The sequence below is a fragment of the Prunus avium genome, chromosome 2, assembly GCF_965620075.1.
Source record: "Prunus avium chromosome 2, drPruAviu1.hap1.1, whole genome shotgun sequence".
NCBI classification, from domain to species: Eukaryota; Viridiplantae; Streptophyta; class Magnoliopsida; order Rosales; family Rosaceae; genus Prunus; species Prunus avium.
Window position 1 is genome coordinate 34,326,870 of NC_142285.1, and position 20,837 is coordinate 34,347,706.

At 35.7% G+C, this 20,837-nt stretch overlaps 4 protein-coding genes and 1 non-coding gene across 6 annotated transcripts; 2 read left to right on the plus strand and 3 right to left on the minus strand.

Annotated features, from left to right (window-relative positions):
* Positions 1-222: 222 nt before the first annotated feature.
* LOC110744755 (receptor-like protein EIX2) lies at positions 223-3,132 on the plus strand. Its single transcript, XM_088248168.1, has one exon. It carries the CDS (start codon positions 520-522, stop codon positions 2,797-2,799), a length of 2,280 nt encoding a protein of 759 aa, XP_088104294.1. The 5' UTR covers positions 223-519; the 3' UTR covers positions 2,800-3,132.
* Positions 3,133-6,930: 3,798 nt separating this feature from the next.
* TRNAK-CUU (transfer RNA lysine (anticodon CUU)) lies at positions 6,931-7,003 on the minus strand. The gene has a single exon. It is a non-coding gene; the product is annotated as a tRNA-Lys (tRNA).
* Positions 7,004-7,160: 157 nt separating this feature from the next.
* On the minus strand, positions 7,161-9,750 carry SKIP4 (SKP1 interacting partner 4). Its single transcript, XM_021944749.2, has 3 exons — positions 9,557-9,750; positions 8,144-8,636; positions 7,161-7,882 (listed from the first exon to the last, which is right to left on the minus strand). The coding sequence occupies exons 2-3, from the start codon at positions 8,623-8,625 to the stop codon at positions 7,285-7,287; spliced, it is 1,080 nt and encodes a 359-aa protein (XP_021800441.2). The 5' UTR covers positions 8,626-8,636; positions 9,557-9,750; the 3' UTR covers positions 7,161-7,284.
* An 812-nt stretch (positions 9,751-10,562) lies between these two features.
* On the minus strand, positions 10,563-16,651 carry LOC110744916 (acyl-CoA hydrolase 2). The gene is made up of 17 exons (XM_021944955.2): positions 16,495-16,651; positions 16,298-16,390; positions 16,064-16,131; positions 15,877-15,958; positions 15,426-15,472; positions 15,046-15,171; positions 14,606-14,683; positions 13,859-13,946; positions 13,648-13,760; positions 13,220-13,282; positions 13,086-13,141; positions 12,055-12,159; positions 11,845-11,901; positions 11,415-11,516; positions 11,219-11,267; positions 11,070-11,138; positions 10,563-10,983 (listed from the first exon to the last, which is right to left on the minus strand). The coding sequence occupies exons 1-17, from the start codon at positions 16,508-16,510 to the stop codon at positions 10,909-10,911; spliced, it is 1,287 nt and encodes a 428-aa protein (XP_021800647.1). The 5' UTR covers positions 16,511-16,651; the 3' UTR covers positions 10,563-10,908.
* Positions 16,652-17,550: 899 nt separating this feature from the next.
* LOC110744617 (uncharacterized) lies at positions 17,551-20,813 on the plus strand. 2 transcript variants are annotated; one of them, XM_088249562.1, is made up of 6 exons: positions 17,551-17,681; positions 18,522-19,232; positions 19,532-19,590; positions 19,725-19,853; positions 20,003-20,138; positions 20,282-20,813. In XM_088249562.1, exons 2-6 carry the CDS (start codon positions 18,528-18,530, stop codon positions 20,597-20,599), a joined length of 1,347 nt encoding a protein of 448 aa, XP_088105688.1. In that variant the 5' UTR covers positions 17,551-17,681; positions 18,522-18,527; the 3' UTR covers positions 20,600-20,813. The 2 variants fall into 2 exon arrangements, with proteins under 2 accessions (XP_088105688.1, XP_021800298.1); XM_021944606.2 differs by lacking the exon at positions 17,551-17,681 and adding an exon at positions 17,696-18,144.
* Positions 20,814-20,837: the final 24 nt, after the last annotated feature.

Consider the following 20,837-nt stretch of genomic DNA (forward strand, 5'->3'; position numbering starts at 1 on the left):
TGATTGCATTAAGTGGGAAAGCAGTTTTGTCAAATTTCTGTTTTAGGATAAAGAGTCAAGTCAACCATGTTTCATTAATCTTTGTTGGTTTTTGCAAGGTATTGCAAACATGTTTGAATGAAATTAGTCCCACATTGGAAAACTATAGTTCCTTGAAGGTCTTTATAAGGCCTACTCTTGGTGATAGAATAGTTAGGATTGGGGCTTGTTGGGTTTGGCCTTTGCGTCAAAGCTTAATTAGTTGGGTCAATTGTTAATTAATATATATAAATAATATATATTTAACTAGTCAATAGATGAGTCTTGGGCCTTGGGGCTCTCCAATTAATTAAATTAATTCCGAGTTAATTATTTAATTAATTATTTGAATTATTTTTTAAAATTCTGTTTTAGGATAAAGAGTCAAGTCCACCATGTTTCGTCAATCTTGAGATATCATACAAGCATATATATATATATACTTCACCAGTTTTGCATGTATGCTTACTTTGGTTGTGCTTTACTTTGTTCGTCTTGATCATGACTGTAGCTAACATGGTTGAAGCAAGGTGCTGCTTCAAACTCCTCTATGCAATTCTGGTGGTGGTTTTACTACACATGAGCAGTCCTTGCATTGGATGTAGCGAGAGGGACAGGCAAGCACTCCTTGCACTCAAACAAGGCCTCGTGGGTGACGACGGCGATCGCCTCCTTTCATGGGGAAGAGAAGCCCAAAACAAAAATTGTTGCCAATGGGAAGGAGTCTACTGTAGCAGCAACCAAACTGGCCATGTTGTTAAACTTGATCTTGGAGACCAATCTTTGCAAGGTAAGATTAGTCCTAAACTCGTTCACTTGCAGCATTTGGAGTATTTGAACCTTAGTTTCAATAATTTCGGTTGGAGCAAAATTCCAGATTTCATTGGATCTCTGAGCAATTTAATATACCTCGATCTTTCTTATGCAAATTTTGGAGGTCAAATTCCAAACCAACTTGGAAACCTTACACACTTGCAATATCTCAATCTCAGCTCTACTTCATCTTCTGATATACGACCACCCCCTGTGAACTCTATTCATGCAAAAAATCTCAATTGGCTCCCTAATCTTTCAGGTCTGAAACACTTGGACCTAAGTTACACTAATCTCAGTGACATTGTTGGTTGGCTGGAAGCAGTTAATATGCTTCCTAAACTAACAAACTTGATATTATGGCGCTGTAAACTTCCTCCTCCAATTATATCCTCTGTTTCTCTCATGAATTCTTCTAACTCTCTTGTTCATGTCGATCTCGGCCTCAACAATCTCAACTCTTCAATCTTCCAATGGTTGTCCGGTACTCATACCAACCTTGTTTATCTTGATCTCTCGTATAACAATTTCAATGGTTCCTCAATTCCTGCATCTTTTGGAAACATGAGCTCTCTTGCACATCTTAGTCTCTATGATAGCCAACTTGAAGGAGGGATCCCGAATTCCTTTGCCAAGTTATGTAGGCTGCGAGAGTTGGACCTTGGGGTTAATAGTCTTAGTGGACAACTTTCAGACTTTGTTGAAACGTTGTCCAAATGCGCTCAAAAGACATTGGAGAGTTTGGATATCTCTTTCAATAACATTTCGGGTTCATTGCCTGATCTTACGAACTTCTTATCATTGAAACACTTGCTTCTCCAGGACAATAACTTAAGTGGAAGAATACCTAAAAGTATTGGACAGATGTCCAAGCTGGAGACTATTGGTTTTGGTTGGAATTCTTTGGAAGGAGTGATTTCAGAAACTCATTTTTCAAAACTCTCCAAATTAAGTTATTTGAGTTTATCATCTAACTCACTACTTTTAAACTTCAGTTTTGATTGGATTCCTCCCTTCCAATTGCAACGCATACAATTGATGTCTTGTAAGATGTGGCCGTCGTCTTTCCCAAAATGGCTTCAAACTCAAAAAAATTATATATGGCTTGATATTTCTGATGCTGGAATTTCTGATACCATTCCAAGTTGGTTTTGGGATTTGTCACAAAAATTAGAGATTATGGATATCTCTCACAATCAAATGAGAGGAACAGTTGGAAATATTAGATTGGAGTTCACAGCGGGCCTAAATTTGAGTTGGAATCAATTGGAGGGTCCAATCCCTTCAATTCTATCAAAAGCTTCAGTTCTAGATCTCTCCCATAATAACTTTTCAGGGGCAGCTTCTTTTTTGTGTGAAACCAAGGATAGTAATTTAACCCTTCTTGATCTCTCAAGCAATCATGTATCTGGAGAACTTCCTGATTGTTGGATCCATTTTAAAAAATTAGTCTTCCTTGATTTGGGCAATAACTATTTATTTGGAAAAATTCCCACCACGATAGGGCACTTGTTTAGTATCAAGACACTAAGACTAAGTAACAACAGATTTGTGGGAGAGTTGCCTTCACAATTGAAGAATTGTACAAAGTTGACACTTTTTGATCTTGGGGAAAATAACTTATCATGCTCAATACCTGAATGGTTAGGGGCTAGCCTTCCAAATTTGGGTATCTTAATCCTTCGAGGTAATCAGTTCTATAGAAGCATCCCACCCCAATTATGCCATCTGACACGCATTCAAATTTTGGATTTGTCGATGAACAACATCTCTGGAACTATACCCAAATGTCTCAACAATTTGATTGTTTTGGCTCAGAAAGGAAATTCAAGTCGAATTATCCAACATTCATATACGGTTCAGCTAGAAGTAAGTTATACTTTGGATTATGAGGAGGAAGCATCTCTAACATGGAAAGGGGTACGTTCTAAATACAAAAGTACTCTGGTGCGTCGCGGTGCATGGTAAAAGTTTGGACTTGACGTGCCTTGGCCAATGAACTGTTGGGCAGAAAAAGAAACGTGTTTAATTACGCGGGAGAGAAAGATTGGTCCGCTTCCAGAAAACTAGACTGATCCGTATTCCGTTTTGCTATTTTTCAGGCTGACATAAGTATCAGTGATGATGAGTTTCTATAATTTACACAATCTCAATTTCAGTAATGTTTTTTTTTTGGGTAAAAAATTTCAGTAATATGTTCATCATATAAATTACTTTTTCTTATATTTGCATAGTAAAAATTTATTTCATTTATAATAAGCAAGTAATGAGTGTGAGAAAAGTATAAATAAATTACTAGGAAACTATTATTGACTCCAAAAAAATAATTTAAAACATACACACGACAAGTTTTTTTGAAATGACAATAATCATATTTTATTCCTTCTAGTTTTAAAAAGAGAATTTTTTTAAAAGCAATCATTATATTGGTTTAAATTCACCTTAACAACTAGTTCTTAATCTAATAATATTTCTTCTTAATTGAATCCCTCTTCTCAACAATAACATTTTGTCCAAAATCAAATTTATTTTCTCCATTCGAATGCAACGAGTTTTTGTTTACATTTTACAACTATTATAAATCTATCAATAACACAAATATGGGTTTAACCAAGTTAGCTAGAGTGAATGTACTCCTCACTCCTCACTCTATACACCCAAGTTCGAATTGTATTCAAAACAAAATCTATAACAAGAGATTTTTCTTTGTTTTTGGTCAAAACCCTTTCTTGCTTTGAGGCCCAAAATAAATATAAAAAAACTCACAATTTTTTTTATTTAAATGGTTGCAAATTATTGCAATTTTTATGACATTGAATTTCAAGGCTCAAAGCCCTTTCTCAATGTATAAATGGACTCTCACCCAACCACTTAACTGGCATTGAATTTCAAGGCTCAAAGCCTAATCGCCCAATACCCAATCATCTTTTAGAATAAAATTAAGAATATAAAACCAAATGAAGAAACAATGATTAAAGATTCTTAAAGCAACCCAAAAAGATATGAGTTTGACCTCAGCACAAATTTAGTGGGCAAACCTCTTTCTTCTCTTTGGGTCTGTCTTTTAAATTTATACAGATAGATACATGTGTATGTGTCATATGCTTTCTCATGGAACAACAATCCAAAGTTAGCACAGAACAGAAGACTCAAACTTTACCTCTCACAGCCATTCGCGTCGAGTTCAAACCCTTGGGGATGTCTAGCGGTGCAAGTGTTATAAATAGCTTCATAGCTTATACTTTTTAATCAAGAATGGTAAACCAACAAATCTTATAAATAATTTCATGTTTATGAGACATCCAAATACATCCAAGCATGTACACTGAAGATATTATACAATGCTTCATCTTTTGACAGTTGCACTTTCATACCAAATTCAGTGCTTCATCTTTTGTACTTTTCTTATGAGCCACGCATTCAGTCTTCCAATACCAAATTTCCACAAGTCTTCTCATCCATTTATTTCCCCAAATCTTCTCTCGTCCATTTATTTCCACAAGTCTTCTCATTTATTTATTTTCATAAGTCTTCTCTCATCCATTTATTTCCACAAGTCTTGTCATCCATTAATTTCCCTAAATTCAACGAAATTCCTATTCATAGCACTTGTGGAAACAAGGAAAATCCGATGTTCTTATTTGGACACTCTTTAGCTTCATTTTTGTGTAACTATCTCCCTGCAGTATGTCCTTCGGAGTTTTAAGCACGGACATGGCTCTTTGTGGGTTGAAGACTTACACCGTATAAAAGATTAGAACGAAAATCGTAAACAAAACGAAAGGCAACAACATTTAGAACCAACAATAAGAAACCAAGAATAGCTAGCTGGCAGCCGCCGCTCACTCTCTTTTCCTCACACACACCTTTTTTTTACTAGGTTCTATAGTTGACAGGCACATATAAGATTTTCATATGCAGTATTTGTGGCCAATTAATTTTCGAATTTGCATATTTAATTGCAATACTCTTTTAAAAAGATCCGGATTTCATAAAATCTCTTCCTAGGCCTTGTTGAGAGTCGGTAATCCCAAATCGAGGGAGGGAGAGAGGAGAGAGAGATAGAGAAACAGTTCTTGGGTGTCCATAGAATCACCTTGGCATAAGGAGAACAAATAGACAAAGTCGGACTCAATCACAAGCTGAGAAATATCCCTATCTTAAGCCAACCAAACTCAAGGCCCATATTTATGCAATAAGCACCTATCCAAATAACATTAAAGCTTTTATGATGGAAGCTGATTTTCCCATCTCTCTTTAACAAAGGGACACCCAAAATTCACAGATTTTTCAGTCAAAAAGATCACTTCAAATGTGGTTTTGGGAAATTATTTTTTAGGGTAGGGCCTCAAGCAATTTCAATACGGTTAATTAGGTGGAAAGTAAATTGTCTTCAACTTCAACCATCATTTGATGCCACATGACTTGATGCACCATTTACTACATAGGGTCCCATTAAAATTGCATAAGATTTTTCCAGTCTCAACACTTCCCACTTTTACCCATAGTCAATATCGTCGCCCGGACTAGACTCTTTTAACACGCGTTCTTTCTTGTTGATGTAATGTATGCTTATCGTCATAGCAATCGGCTTAATTCAAAGAATTTTCGTTTTCTGCTTACTGTACAAGATAGCTTTTACATTCTCAATTATTCTATAATTCCATTACACTTTACATTCTGTGTTTTCTTGAAGAAATTTTGTAGGAATCTAATAATATCTTATAACTTACCCGTTTCAATCCCCACAAATTATAAAAATCTTCATCTCTACTTCATTTCTTAATTCAAGATGTGTTGATTCTACTGAGTTATCTCATCCAAAGCAATCCTAAACACCGAACGTGATCTATCAATATGACGTTTTTGTGTTTGCATGTGCATGCGTATAATATGGGAATAGAACAAATTGTCAATTGGTGGAGCCACCTAGCTAGTCTCTTCATATTGACATTAATGCACTAGTAATTATGATAACTCTTTAACATAAAAGAGGCAACATCATCATCTCTTAAAGTAATTTTCATCTCAAATTCAGAGTTCACACTCGAATGGTAATTTACTTCTGAAAAACGGTGGTTTTGGCACAATTACTTTTTAGGGGAAAAAGAGGAGGCATGAAAACGGTGGGCACCTCTACTAGAGATATGGTACAAATGTGGTATGAAAAATGTGGTAAGCCTAGCATTACCCTATGTAGAATTGTATGTATATATTAAACAAAGTCACATCAACCTGATTGTTGATTCCCTTTGAATAATCCACATGACAGTGACCACCAATGAATATAACATCTGCAGCTGCAAGCATATGCAATTTGCAAGTCAGCTGTAAGTCTTTGACGGGTCAGTGGTCACCACCACCAACGACTAGTACTATTCAAAGTCATGCATGCACGACCTCCCAATTTATATGTCTCTATATATACAATCACAATCACTCCCAATTTGATTTTTCAAAACAATTAAGTAAAAATATAATTAACAAATATTTAAAACTCGGGGATAAATTTAGAGAACAACAATCCAAAGTTAGCACATGACAGAAGACTCAAACTTTACCTCTCACAGCCATTCACGTCGAGTGCAAACCCTTGGGGATGTCTAGCGCTGCAAGTGTTATAAATAGCTTCATAGCTTATACTTTTTAATCAAGAATGGTAAACCAACACTTTTTTGGGTACAGACAAGAGCTTCATCTTTTGACAGTTGCACATTCATCCCAAATTCAATGTTTCACTTTTGAAAAAGTGTTTTTGATAAATAAAAAAAACAATTTTATAGGTTGTGAGCCACGCATTCAGTCTTCCAATACCAAATTTCCACAAGTCTTCTCATCCATTTATTTCCACAAGTCTTCTCATCCATTTATTTCCACAAGTCTTCTCATCCATTTATTTCCACAAGTGATTCAATCACAAAAATGAAAGGGTTGTCAATCTGATAAAGGCACTTTACTAACATTATCTTTCGTTTGTGTAAGAACGAAAATACTTACTTTGAAAGTCCAGTAAATTTTTTAAGTTTTTATGGTTCTTTTTTTTAAAAAGAGTTTCTCTTTCTGGTTGAATACAAAAACACAAAGTAGAACATTTGTAAGCGCCCACCGTGGGGCTCGAACCCACGACCACAAGGTTAAGAGCCTTGCGCTCTACCAACTGAGCTAGACGGGCTATACATCTACTCTAAGTCTCACAAGGTATGTATGGTAAATATGCAAATCTTACCACAACATCACAGTCAACCACGTCGAGTTCAAACCCTTGGGGATGTCTAGCGGTACAAGTGTTATAAATAGCTTCATAGCTTATACTTTTTAATCAAGAATGGTAAACCAACAAATCTTATGAATAATTTCATGTTCATGAGACGTCCAAATACATCCAAGCATGTACACTGAAGATATTATACAATGGTAGTTTTCCAAGACTCCTTCGGCAACAATAATTTCAAATCAAATTGATAAACATTTACAGCTGATTACATCATCATCAGAATTCAATTTAGGTATTGAAGAACTAACCATCACCCCTTCCATATTCCCTGCATTCTCAACATCAAACATGACTGTGCTAAGCCCCTTTCCTACAACGTAAAATTTCTTCCCAATAGCTACAAGTTGACAGGGCGGCCTGGTGAGCAAGGATGACAGCCTCCCAACAGGAATCCACTCCCTAGACTCCTTCTGCCACATCATCAGCCTGGTTCCTGAACTCTGATCCAACACATAGAGGGTCCCATCTATGACAACTGCTGGACCCCGCCAGCCGGCAACCATGTCGGCATCTGCATGCTGCCATGTGCCACTTGATGGTTCATAAACAACAGCGTACACATGAGAAGTTACAGCAGAAGTCCCACAGCGAATGTAGATCTTCCCATCCATGACCACAGAATCCTCAATTTCAGGGACAATGTTTGGGTCAGAGTGAAATTTCCAACTATTGGTGCAAGGGTCATAGATGTCCCAAGAATGTGGATCACTTGAATTTGAACCTAAACCACCAATGGAATATATTTTTCCATCCAACACTTCACAAGCGAAATAGCACCTGCATGCACAAATCAAATAAAGCAAAGGCTCTTTACAATTATAATAATGACAAAAAGCAAACTAATTTGCATGAATTTTTACTATTCATCACGACAGCATATATGCTCTGACAGGTCAAAAGACGAAATCGCCAATCTTTAGCATTGCATGAAATATAGTGTTCTCTCAGCAGATAATGTGATATATTTGAACCTGGGAGATATTATTCCAGCTTTAACCCATGAAAAACTCTGCAGAAAGTACAAGTGAGAAGTATTACCTAGCAGTGGATAATGGAGAAGCTTCACTCCAAGCGTTCAGGGAAGCATCATAACAGTAGACCTCGCCAGTAGCATCTTCACACCAACCACAACCACCCAACAGGTAAACTTTCTTTCCCAGCACTTCGAAACCCATGCCTTTTCTCTTCAAGACGCGAGGCGGAAGTCCATGAACAAGCTTCCATGACCTTCTTGATGAGTTGGGATCCAACACATACCAGCAAAGTTGGTCCAACTTGTCTCGACACAAAGCATAGATCCAAGTCTCATCAAGTTTATGCTTTTGACGGTAAGAATGCCACTCTTCACTGCACACTAAGTCTCTCCATCTTTTTGAAACACACTTTAGGAGTGTATGATACTTCCGGGGAACCCTAGCCAGGCAAAAGAGAGCAATGTCATCTGGAAAGCCAGATATAAGCGATTGTTGGCTCAGTTCCATTTGATTGATCCCCTCTAATACAACACCTGGCTGGTACATTCTAATGTCGCCTGAAAAATTAAAATGGAACCATAAGGACTTTAGATAAGTAAGACTGATATAAGCCAATCTTAGTAATATGCAAGCCAACTTACACCTTCAGCTATGACGCCCAGACTAGAACTATTTGAAATTAAAATGGGACACCAAACTTTCCCTTTCCTCCAATAAAGCTTGCAATTTCAATAGGTTTACAGCTGATTAATTTTGGAGAATCTATTTGAAATTTACCCTTACCATCTGCAAATCAAAGCACTGCCACAAACGTTTCCCCCCCTCTTGATGAGGCATTCTTTCTCTAACCTTGCATTTATTCTTTTATAATTTTATGGAATGGAAGAACTTATATGTTTCTCCAATCTAGTAGCTTAGCATATAGCATTGCATGTAATTACCATATTTTCACCTCAATGTAAGTTCTGAATAAATAAAGCCCTTAAAGAAATTGAAATTGAAGTTAAAGTTTCTCTTTTCCTCATTTGTAGCAGCAGAACTCTTCAAATCCACATTAACTTAAACACTCAGTACACGACTAAAAAGCCACAATTCGACAAAATAGGCAACAGCAACAAGACCAAAAATCCAATTCCAAGTCACACAGAAAAAAAAAGTCACACAGTTCGGGAAACATTCTCTCTTTCATTTCTCTTTTTTTCTTTGATCCCCGGAAATATATAGAACCCAGAAGTTTCTTCAAACCCAATAAAATTCAAAAGCAAATTCATACCAATTCTCAGGAAACAATTTCAATTCGATTTTATTTGCAGATTTTTTTTTTTTTTCACAGCAACCAATAAAATTCAAAAGCAAATACCAAGCCTAACGAGTTGAATTGAAACCCTAATTTGACCGAGATAAATAACCGTTCGCAAGAGAAAGAAAACATATTTGATAAGAAGACAAAAAAAGAAACGATTTGGCGGAAACTGACCTGTGAGTCTCAGAAATGGGAATTTGATTGATTGGTTACTGGAGCCACATTCTTCTTTACCTCCAATCGATTCAAAAGGAACCTGAGAATGGCTCAAGAGCTGAAGAACACGTCAAGTTATATAATAATTAATTACAAAACCTTTCTGATTAAGCTCTGTTTTTCTTAAGTAATAGAAAGCTTACCTTTTTTTTTTTTTTGGTCGAAGCTTACCTAATTCTTGGTAAGTTTAAACTAAAAGTAAAAGGAAAGAAATAGTGCAAAAATGCAGACTCGTCGTCGTTTTCTGCAAGGTATTAAATATCGATATTATCGGCGATATTATCCTGATAATATCTGATGGTGAATTGCAACACTTAACAAAATTCAGGTGGTTGAAAATAAAAATTAAAAGTTCAGGTGGTAATGATGTACTTACCTAAAAGTTCAAGTGGTATTTATGCAAATTTCTCATTCATATTTTATCTGCCATACTCAGCTAATCATTTAAATAATAATAATGCCATACTCAGCTAATCATTTAAATAATAATAATAATAATAATCTTGTAGAAATTGGGTTAAAGTTTAGAATTTAAAGCTTTACATTAGAAAAATATTTAAACAGAGCTAGCATACATTTGGTATCAAATAAAAGTAAGATAGATAATCCACGTTTAATGAAGAACCCTTTTTTTTTTCATAACTAAAAAAAAAAATATTGTGAATGAGGAGATTTGTTTTTAAGAAATCTTAATTTTGTCAATAAATTGATTGTGTATAGAAATTTTTAATTTATATTGTCTTTTAAGAAATCTTAATGTCGTAAACAAAGTGGTCATATATTTTGAAGATGAGGCAAAGCCATCATCAAAGCATGTACATTATCTGATTTCCGACAAGGATCCGGATCCTCTGCTAAGCTTTTTCTCTCCTCATCCCTCAGCTTTTAGTTTGATACAGATATGTAATGAAGTAGATTCATCCACCACAAGCCACCTATCCAAAACAAGAGTAATCATAAAAAATTTAAAAAATTGAAGAGGTTGCTTCACTTAAACGTTTAAACATTCGATTACACATTTAATTTCACTCCATAAAACTGTAAAAACATTCTTTAGTTCATTTATGATGCTTAGGCCAAGGACTACAGTTCGGAGGCTGACAATGTCAGCAATCTGGGCAACTGCTACATCTTAACAGAATTGAAATTACACACTTCTTGCAAGCATTTTGATAACAAATACTATGATTCCATTATTCTATTTAGCTGTAAAACCCGGGGCAGAAACCCGGAACCTGAACTAAAACTGGTTCACCAGGACATGATCGCCGGCCGTGCTTTTAGGTGCCATGGGATACTGCAACACCAGCTCACAACTTAGATGTCGGAGCAGAAATTGGTCTAATTGGCCTATTCAGGGACTCTTGAGTCAATGAAACAATGAGCTGCCATCAAAACATGCAATAACTTTAGTGCATTACACACTCAAGCAATGCTTGGATGAATACAAACCTAACAGCAAAGTTTTTACCTCTCCATTTCTATTAAACATTTGGCCTGAAACAAATCCACGTGCATTATAGGCAATGGGACTTACTATCTGTTAAAAGAAGGCATGCATGCATCAGCATTTTAACAAAACTAAACGATGTGAGAAAGAATATCGATTTTGAGACTTACCACATAGAGTAACCAGTCATCAGCTCTAACTGGGCGGTGAAACCACATCCTGGGAGAAATTGAATATATATATATATATATATATACACACACATATATAATAAGAATTTTTCAATCACTACCAGCATGGAAGAAAAAAGGGACACCATGCAATTTATGGCTCTTGCAAACTCTTGCATATATGAAAAGGACTTACGCGTGGTCCAAACTAACTTGGGATGACTTAACTCCTCTTCTACGATGGGGATTCAAACTTACACCAGAAAATATCAAATCTGAAGCATATGCTACAACACATCTGCAAAATAATCATACAACAACAATCAATCATATATCTACATACAGATATCGAAATATGAACAATAGAATATCTACAGAAAGCAATCATATACAAAACAATCACCACATCGGAAAACAATAATCAGTAATCCATGTTGAATGCTCCATGAAATTTTACTTACATTTGGATGTATGAAAAGGGGCAAAAGGGAGGCCCAAAATGAGCTACATTGCGAATGTATTTACTAAATGTGCTAGATACTCACAAACATAAATAACCCGATAATTGACCTTAAAAAAAAAAAAGAGAACTATCAGCTTAGCTTACTGATAAAATGGGTGCATACCTATGCAAAGCCTGATCATCTGAAAGTTTTCCTTTTGCTCTAAACCAGAACCTCAAACTGCAACGTCACTAAATTCTACTTAGATAAAGAGTTTAGTATCAAAACTGGTAAATCAACGAAACAAAAAAGAAATATTCATCTTCACATAGTGTGAAGCATACTGAGGGCACAATAAAATTTAGATTACGAAATACAGTAAAGCAAGCAAACCTTGGTGGGGATTTAGTCTGATTGGTTGAGCTGCTAGGCTCACAAAATCGTATCTCTATAGGCCAAGGGACAAATTTCTTTGCAGCTGCCTTGATTCGGTAAATCCTGAATCAAGTAATCATTAGTATCATATAAATTTGAGATATCAATTATCCAACAAAACAAAAGCTTCACATATAACGAAAATCATGATGATGTGAAAAATAGATGATCATTCTGATCATTTAGTAAAACTATGCACAAAGTTTCACAACACTTACTATTAAATTTCTTGAAATACTATGCACAAAGTTTCTACTACATACAGCAGCTTTTATAAAATGTTTACCAAACAATTTCTTCCTTCAGCTATCAACCAACATAGCTTTTTGGCAACGGAACTTTTCCACAGAAGTTATAGAAACTCTCCAACAAAAGCAAAAACCCTTGAATTACACTTTCATAAAACTTAAGATGGTTCACTAAATTTTGTGCTAATGGAGGAAGCCTAATACAAAAAGTTAAACAGCTAGCAACTTTTCTGAATTTTTTTATTTACAAAAACATTAAACAGAATGCTCTGGCTGTTCTGTTCAAAGCCAATATCTTTGGAACAAAAATAAATCCAAATGATACTAAATTTTCAGGAAGGAAAATGTCACATCCACTTGAGCAAATTCAATTTCATACAAAATGGAAGGCGCCAGTCCAGAGAAAGACATTTATTGTCCGTGGTTTCCGCCCAACAAAAGTTCTGTTCCATGAAAGGTCCAGATGCATGAACCATCCCTAATTTTTCATACAAATGGGGAAGAGCCTTTACAGTATCCGACAGGATATTCTGTTCCAGAAGGCTAAAAGTGTAAAATGCATAGCTATGTGACTGTTTCAACTATACTCTAAAAACAAAGTTTATATAGAAATCCCAACTGAACTCCCCAATACCCAGAAAGGAAAAAGAAGAAAAAAAACAAATTAGTAAATTACAAGGCGAAATTAGAACAGGCTTGATTGCATATAGCAGAGAACTATAATGCAACTATATATCTTACCTTGGAAGACGCGGATCAAGCAGACGTTTTTCACGTAATTCTTCCATTGACAGAAGCTGTTATGGATCAAGAGTTCAACATTTACAGCCAACATCAGCTGGAAAATTGTTAATAAATAAGCAAGAAAATGTTACCCTATCTGGATCAGGCACAGATGGCATTTTTGCTTCCTGATGGACAGACCCTTCTTCTTCTTTCTGCAAAATAAATCTAACCAATCTTAAAACCAACGTGCAACAATGCAGCAGTTCAACCGTAGCTACCACTTTAGCATACATTCAAGATAAGAAAATTTACAATATTTATTAGGACACAAGATTTATTATACAACATCATTCAGCAGGCATATTGACTCTCTGGATACCATTATTAAGGCATGGTTCTTAAGACCTTTTGCAATCTGATAAACAAATCTTGATCAAGACCTGACCTCCTAGCCACTTTGATATGCAAAACATAATGACAAGCAAAGAAAGTAATATTCAAAAGATTTTTATCTGATCATTTGTTCGACCAAAAACAAAATTCTGATCATTTGTAAACTGACTAAATAAACACATACTTTAAATGAAGCCAGTATCGTGAAAATGTTAATCCCTTTTTGTATTGCGTCCACTCTTCGAGTAGCAAAGCTCTTCCCATCACGTACTCTGTGAACTTGATATATAATTGGTGCTGCAAAAGCAATATTACAGACATAAGCTTTCTAAACATATTTATATCGCCTCCACATTTAAGATTCTCATCTTCATATATTAGGCTCATATACTTACTGTTAAAATCTCCAACAAGCAGAAAATGCGCATGCAAACTATGGACAAGTTTAAGACAATCAACAGTTTTCGTTGCTGCAGCCAATGCCTGCATTTTATAGGATATATTAGAAACAAGTATGCTATGGAACTGCTTCTAAATAAATTCCCAGCCATGATACAACTTCTGTGCCTGAATGAACTCAAAACTATATAGATAAAAGAACAATCATTTCGAGTTGCAGATATTATTATGAAGCGGAAGGAAATTAGAGAAAAAGCAAATATGGCCATTCACTTAAGAAAAAAGAACATTGCATTTACAGTGTTTATAACAAATTTTGCATTATTTAAAAAATCAAGTTGAATTAAGTAGAAACTGGGTGTGTAAACATATCAATATTTTCATAAGCACATTTGAATTATTTTATAAAAAATAAAGTTGAAATCTCAATAAAAAATTATTGTACAACTGAAAATTAATATTTGAACAAACATAAATCACTGTAGAAGATTGTTAAGTGAATATAAGCAATCAATTTCAAACAAGTGCGGAGTTAAACTTTGTCCACTTAGAAAGGATGTACTCTTTTGTGCTTTCCCTTTTTTTTTTTGGGGGGGGGGCAGAACTAGGAGGATCATGCATGCAAGTTTAAGTTCTACAGTTCATCACACTATTTCAATATCATTTATATCTACTATACATTCATTGAGAAACATCCAGTAGAAAAATATTAAGGAGGAAGAGAAAAAGTTACTTAATCATGCCTGTCCAACTAACTGTCCTCCAAAAACCTGTCCGAATCTTGGTGCATCTGGCAAAGTAATCCCCTTAAATATGTTTACCTTTGAAAACAAAAGGAGTACAGAATCTTATCAATCAAAATATAAAAGAAAATCACATTAGAATGCCACTGTCAACAGGCACCATGAAACGATTATTAAGTAGTCTATATTTCTAAGCAGAAAGAATCAAAGTTCCGAATCAATTTACATATGGCATATCCAGAAGAGAAATAATAGTGGACTTAGACATGCAGAAAAATCTACAATCGCTAAAGTCAGATAGCACTGTACAATTGGCACTATAAGCATCACATCATAACTAAACAATCAATATATCAAATCTCCTAGACAGCAGTATAGCACTGAACTGAAAATATAAAATATAATAAGAGTATTCTCTTAAAAACTTCGAAGATACATACTTCAATTGGTTCCAAATGCAATATATTCTCAACAAGAGAGCATGTATCATGAGCTTTATCAGCATTCCAGATTGATTTTGGCTGCAGAAGAGTACAGTGTTCATGGGGCAGCACCAAGCATGTCAACTGCCATAAGTAACAACACATCAGAAAGCCACTATTAGCATACATAAAACAACATTTAAAGGAAAACCTTGTGAGCTTGAGCAACCAGAAAGATGTAATTGCCACAAAAAAACAAGGCAATAGTCCCTACAAGTGCCGCCCAATCTACTATTCAATCCCAGCCTGGTAGATTTCCATCTCCAAGCACCCAAAGCTTAATCAAAATAAATAAAAGAAATAAAAAAGCTAAACTAATATATATACGTTTCAACTACCTTAGATAAAGCAATCACATCAGCCTGATGTTCCAATGCTGCAAAACCTGCAAAATTACCTTCGCATTATACTTCCTTGATAATTGATGGTGACAATTACAATCCCAGCTAGATTATTGCAAATCATTGGCCAAACGTCCTAAGTACAAGATACATAATCTATATCCTCAACCAAACTAAGACTTCATCTCAAGAAAATGGGGACAACTACATGTGTCTGGTTTCATGACAACATGACACCTAAACTTAAGAAATGCACCAAGATAACAACTCCATATACCCTCTGACAATCTCAAATCAAGAAATCCCTGCAGGCCAGGGACTGATCCAAGAAACTCAAATCTTATATAGATAAAAATTGTTGACGCATTCTCATGTAAGCATCACCAAAACCATAATCAGAAAGTAACCCAATTTCTTAAATTCAAAGAAAAAGGTTCTCAGTTCTCACCATAACCAAAATAATCGTATCGTTTCAATTTGAACTCAGGTCGATTTCCTTCATCAGCATTAACAGAACCAGTAACTTCAGCCTGTGTAAGAAAACCACAATATAAGCTCACTCTAAGATCCAATATAAGTAACTACTCTAAGATCCAATATAAGTAACTAATAAGTAATGACACAATCAAACTAACCTCTCCATCCCATATGAAGTAAACCCCATCTCCGGTTTCACCTTCACGAACAACATACTCTCCACTATCTGCCCAAAGAAACACGCTCAAAATATTCAATACCATTACAAAAACTATACAAACAAGTGAATTCACAATTACCCAATATTACATATGTATATGTGCACATAAACATTTATCGATAGAAACCAAGCTTAAATTCAGCAGAAGAAGCAATTAGATAATAGAATTGACCGTAGTGCTTCAAAATGACGACCCGGGCGACTTTCTTGAGAGAGGAGCTGGGAAGCCTCTGAAGCAGAGGAACGCAGCCCAGGAACTCAATCACTGCAAAATGCAAATGAAACAGACAAACGAAAACAGAGAAGCAAGCTCAGAGACTAAACATAGAATTGAAATTAGGGTTTGAATTTTGGTCTTTCGCGACAGACCTGATTCGGAATCCATGGTGGTGATTGGTGAAGCTAAAGTGCTTGCAATCGTTTCAACTGAAAATGAGAGAGAAAGAGGCCCATACTATATGGTTGAATTGATGGTTTTTGGATCTGGTGCGTCGCGGTGTATGGTAAAAGTTTGGACTTGACGTGCCTTGGCCAATGAACTGTTGGGCAGAAAAAGAAACGTGTTTAATTACGCGGGAGAGAAAGTTTTTCTATTTTCGAGGCGTCTCAATTTCAGTAATGTTTTTTTTTGGTAAAAAATTTCAGTAATATGTTCATCATATAAATTAATTTTTCTTCTATTTGCATAATAAAAAATTATTTTATTTATAATAAGAAAGTCATGAGTGTGAGAAAAGTATAAATAAATTACTAGGAAACTATTATTGACTCCAAAAAAATATTTAAAACATTCACACAACAAGTTTTTTTGAAGTGGCAATAATCATGTTTTATACCTTGTAGTTTAAAAAATAGAATTTTTTTTAAAAGCAATCATTTTATTGATTTAAATTCACCTTACCAACTAGTTCTTAATCTAATAATATTTCTTCTTAATTGAATCGCTCTTATCAACAATAACATTTTGTCCAAAATCAAAATTTATTTTCTCCATTCAAATGCAACAAGTTTTTGTATACATTTTATCATTATCATAAATCTATCAATAACGTAGATATGGATTTAACCAAGTTAGCTAGAATGAATGTACTCCTCACTCTGCGACAAAGTTCGAATATTCAAACCAAAATATCTATTAATAACAAGATATTTTTCTTTGTTTTTGGTCAAAACCCTTACTTGCTTTGAGGCCCAAAATAAATATAAAAAAACTCACAATTTTTTATTTAAATGGTTGCAAATTATTGCAATTTTTAAGTTATGTTTTGACTCACTGCTCTCAAGTTCAGAAAAGAAGTGTCCAAATAAGAACAAAACCCATGTTCTGAAAATGTTGGGCCAGCAATGTATAAATGGATTCTCACCACTTAACTGGCATTGAATTTCAAGGCTCAAACCCTAATCAGCCAATGCCCAATCATCTTTTAGAATAAAATTAAGAATATAAAACCAAATGAAGAAACAATGATTAAAGATCGTACAAACCTTGTGGAATAAAAGCATTTTAGCGAGTAGATTCTTGAAGCAACCCAAAAAGATATGAGTTTGACTTGCAGGTAAGACCTCAGCCCAAATTTAGTGAGCAGATCTCTTTCTTCTCATTGGGTCTGTCTTTTAAATTTATACAGATAGATACATGTATATGTGTCATATACTTTCTCATGGAACAACAATCCAAAGTTAGCACAGAACAGAAGACTCAAACTTTACCTCTCCCAAGCCCCCACTAAACCCCTTTTGTTTATAGGAAACCCCATTTTCTTTCCATAAACATATTTTCAGAACCTGGGTTTTAGCTAATTAATGATCTTTATGGTGGTTGTTCATTCTCAACCATTCCCTGTTCCAAATTTTCAGAACCTGGGTTTTGTTCAGTTACAACTTTTGACTCATGGGATTTGATCCATATTGGTCTGAGACTGCTGTTCTTTAGCTGCAACTCTGTTCTGTGCAAAGTTACAGATTCTGCAAATGTTTCTGTTTAGATGCAAGCTCATGGCACTTTGAGCTTTGATACATGTAATATCTCTGATACTTGATTCTTCCATAGAGTGCCTGTTTAGCTGTTGGTATTCTAATGAAGAATGTTTCTTTGATAGATGGAGATAATCTGTTTGAAAACCTTGAACTATAGATCTCTATCTTAGTTCCTAGTTTTGTTTGTTTAGTTGATATCTAAAGCTATTTCTGTTATTCTGCTCTGCAATTCAACTAGATTCTAGAATTTCACCCAAATATAGGTGTTCAACGCCTATTTTCCATTTATAATTCAGTTTAATCCATTCCCAAATGTGTATCTATTGAGCTGGGCGGAGGGCCCAAAGTAATTGTTTGCTTTGTTTTTCCTTGGTTTCACATCGAGTTTTTGATATGTGTTTACATGATTTGCTTCGTAGGCGTCCATGTCAATCTGCTGTGGGCTTCCTATCCTTGAGTCTGTATACTGTCTGGCCTGTGCTCGTTGGGTGTGGCTGAAATGCCTCTATACTGCAGGCCGTGAAAGTGAAAACTGGGGTCTGGCCACTGCTGAAGAATTTGAGCCTGTCCCTCGTTTTTGTCGCCTAATTCTAGCACTCTATGAGGAAGATCTCCGTAACCCGCTTTGGGCACCCCTCGGAGGTTATGGCATTAATCCTGATTGGGTAATCTTACGTAAAGACTACGAAGAAACCTTTGGCCATGTTCCTCCCTACATGGTCTATCTTGATCATGATCATTCTGATATAGTCTTGGTAGTTAGGGGACTCAATTTAGCCAAGGAAAGTGATTATGCAGTTATGCTTGACAACAAACTTGGGCAGACAAAATTTGATGGTGGCTATGTCCACAATGGGCTATTGAAAGCAGCAGAGTGGATGTTTGATGCAGAGTGTGAAGTTTTGAGGGAATTGGTAATTAAGTATCCAAATTATACCCTGACATTTACTGGACATTCCCTTGGGGCTGGTGTGGTGGCATTGCTGACATTGTTGGTACTTCAGGATCTAAAAAAATTGGGAAATATTGAGAGGAAGAAGATTAGATGCTATGCTACAGCCCCCTCTAGATGTATGTCACTGAATCTGGCTGTCAGATATGCAGATGTTATCAATTCTATTGTACTTCAGGTATGATTATCGCATTTGATTCTAAACTTGTGCGCTTTGTTCCACATATATTGGCGAATGCTCACACGGTTTAATTTATCGATATAATGTAGTGAAACATGAACGGTTAAGAAAAGAAAACCTTCATGGACTGTACATCTAATACGTCGGATAGGCAAAATTGCCACCAATTAGTAAATAAGGCTGGCCACATAAAATGAGTCAATGTTCTTCACCAGGCAGGAAATAATATATGCTTTTTGCGCATGGATATGATTATAGGTCCTCAATGTTCTAATGTAGTTGCTATAATGAACCAGGATGATTTCTTACCTCGGACAACAACCGCTTTAGACAACTTATTCAAATCACTTTTCTGGTAAAACACAGTACGTTTTTTGTCACCTTTCTTGCATTTAGTAGCCCAATGCAATATATACTGATACAATTCAGATTGTACCTGTATTATCTTCTAGAGATGCTAAGTGAGGTTGCTTTCCTTCATTTGCACAGTTTGCCATGTTTACTTTGCATAATGTGCTTGAAGGAAACGTGCACGCTGCAAGAGAATATGCTTACAGATCCAAGGAGATTATATGCACCCGGACGTCTCTATCACATAATTGAGCGGAAGCCCTTCAGGTATATTAAAATGTAGTTGCATTACAACTTCTGTGTGTTGATTGTGTTGTTAAATTTTAAATGGCACCTGCATCATATAATAAGTTGATAACTTTTGGGTGAGAAATAGATTCAATTACAGTCAATCATTGGGAGCTTACTGGTTGCAGATTTGGAAGGTTTCCGCCTGTTGTGAAAACAGCAGTGCCTGTGGATGGGAGGTTTGAGCACATAGTTCTTTCTTGCAATATTACTTCTGACCATGCCATAATCTGGATAGAGAGAGAAGCACAAAAGGCTTTTTATGTAAGTCCTTAGACCCTCCATTACAGTTTGAATTTCTGCAAGGTTTCTAAATGATAATCCCACCTAGCTTAAGCTTCAAGATCTGAGATTCTGTCCTTGTTCTAACTTCTAGTAATGGTGTATTATTTTTCCCATGAGGTCAGTTAATGCTCGAGGAAGACAGAACTATGGAAGTTCCGGCAAAGCAGAGGATGGAGCGAAGAAAGTCCCTTGTCCGTGAACATAGCCTGGAGTACGAGGCAGCACTTCGGAGATCAATAGCTTTGGATATCCATCATGCCTACTCTGATTCACCGTATGGAACATTTACATTTACTGAAACGGCAGAGGGGGAGAACTCTGGAAGATTGAACGGGGAGACTCCTTGTGAATCATTAAAAAAGAGGACAGAAAGCTGGGATGACTTTGTGGAGCGGCTTTTCGATGTAGATGAGTCTGGTGACATGGTGTTCAAGAAGTAATAACTTGGCCGATGAAAGCAATTCTTTGATTCTTGTGAACCATTCTCTTTGGGGGTTCATGATTGTGTTTTAGATTGATGGTGGGGAAGGGGCAAGAGAGGCAGCGTATGGAAATGAAGCTGTACATAAAACGTTGGTCTGCCATGCCATAATCAATTCTAAAAAAATCCCAATGATTATATTATAAGATCTTCCGCTCATGATTTTGTGATCATTGATTCATGCGCCTTACTTTGAA

Bases quoted from the DNA above. Each gene is read 5' to 3' on its own strand.
- LOC110744755 (XM_088248168.1), top strand. From the start codon at position 520: ATGACTGTAGCTAACATGGTTGAAGCAAGGTGCTGCTTCAAACTCCTC.
- SKIP4 (XM_021944749.2), bottom strand. From the start codon at position 8,625: ATGTACCAGCCAGGTGTTGTATTAGAGGGGATCAATCAAATGGAACTG. The intron at 7,883-8,143 runs GTAATACTTCTC...TTGTGCATGCAG, and splicing joins TCTCCATTATCCACTGCTAG to GTGCTATTTCGCTTGTGAAG.
- LOC110744617 (XM_088249562.1), top strand. From the start codon at position 18,528: ATGTCAATCTGCTGTGGGCTTCCTATCCTTGAGTCTGTATACTGTCTG. The intron at 19,591-19,724 runs GTAAAACACAGT...TCATTTGCACAG, and splicing joins TTATTCAAATCACTTTTCTG to TTTGCCATGTTTACTTTGCA. The intron at 19,854-20,002 runs GTATATTAAAAT...TACTGGTTGCAG, and splicing joins ATTGAGCGGAAGCCCTTCAG to ATTTGGAAGGTTTCCGCCTG.
- LOC110744916 (XM_021944955.2), bottom strand. The intron at 15,473-15,876 runs GTGAGAACTGAG...GTAATTTTGCAG, and splicing joins ATACGATTATTTTGGTTATG to GTTTTGCAGCATTGGAACAT. The intron at 11,902-12,054 runs GTTTGCTTGCTT...GTGACGTTGCAG, and splicing joins CAGACTAAATCCCCACCAAG to TTTGAGGTTCTGGTTTAGAG.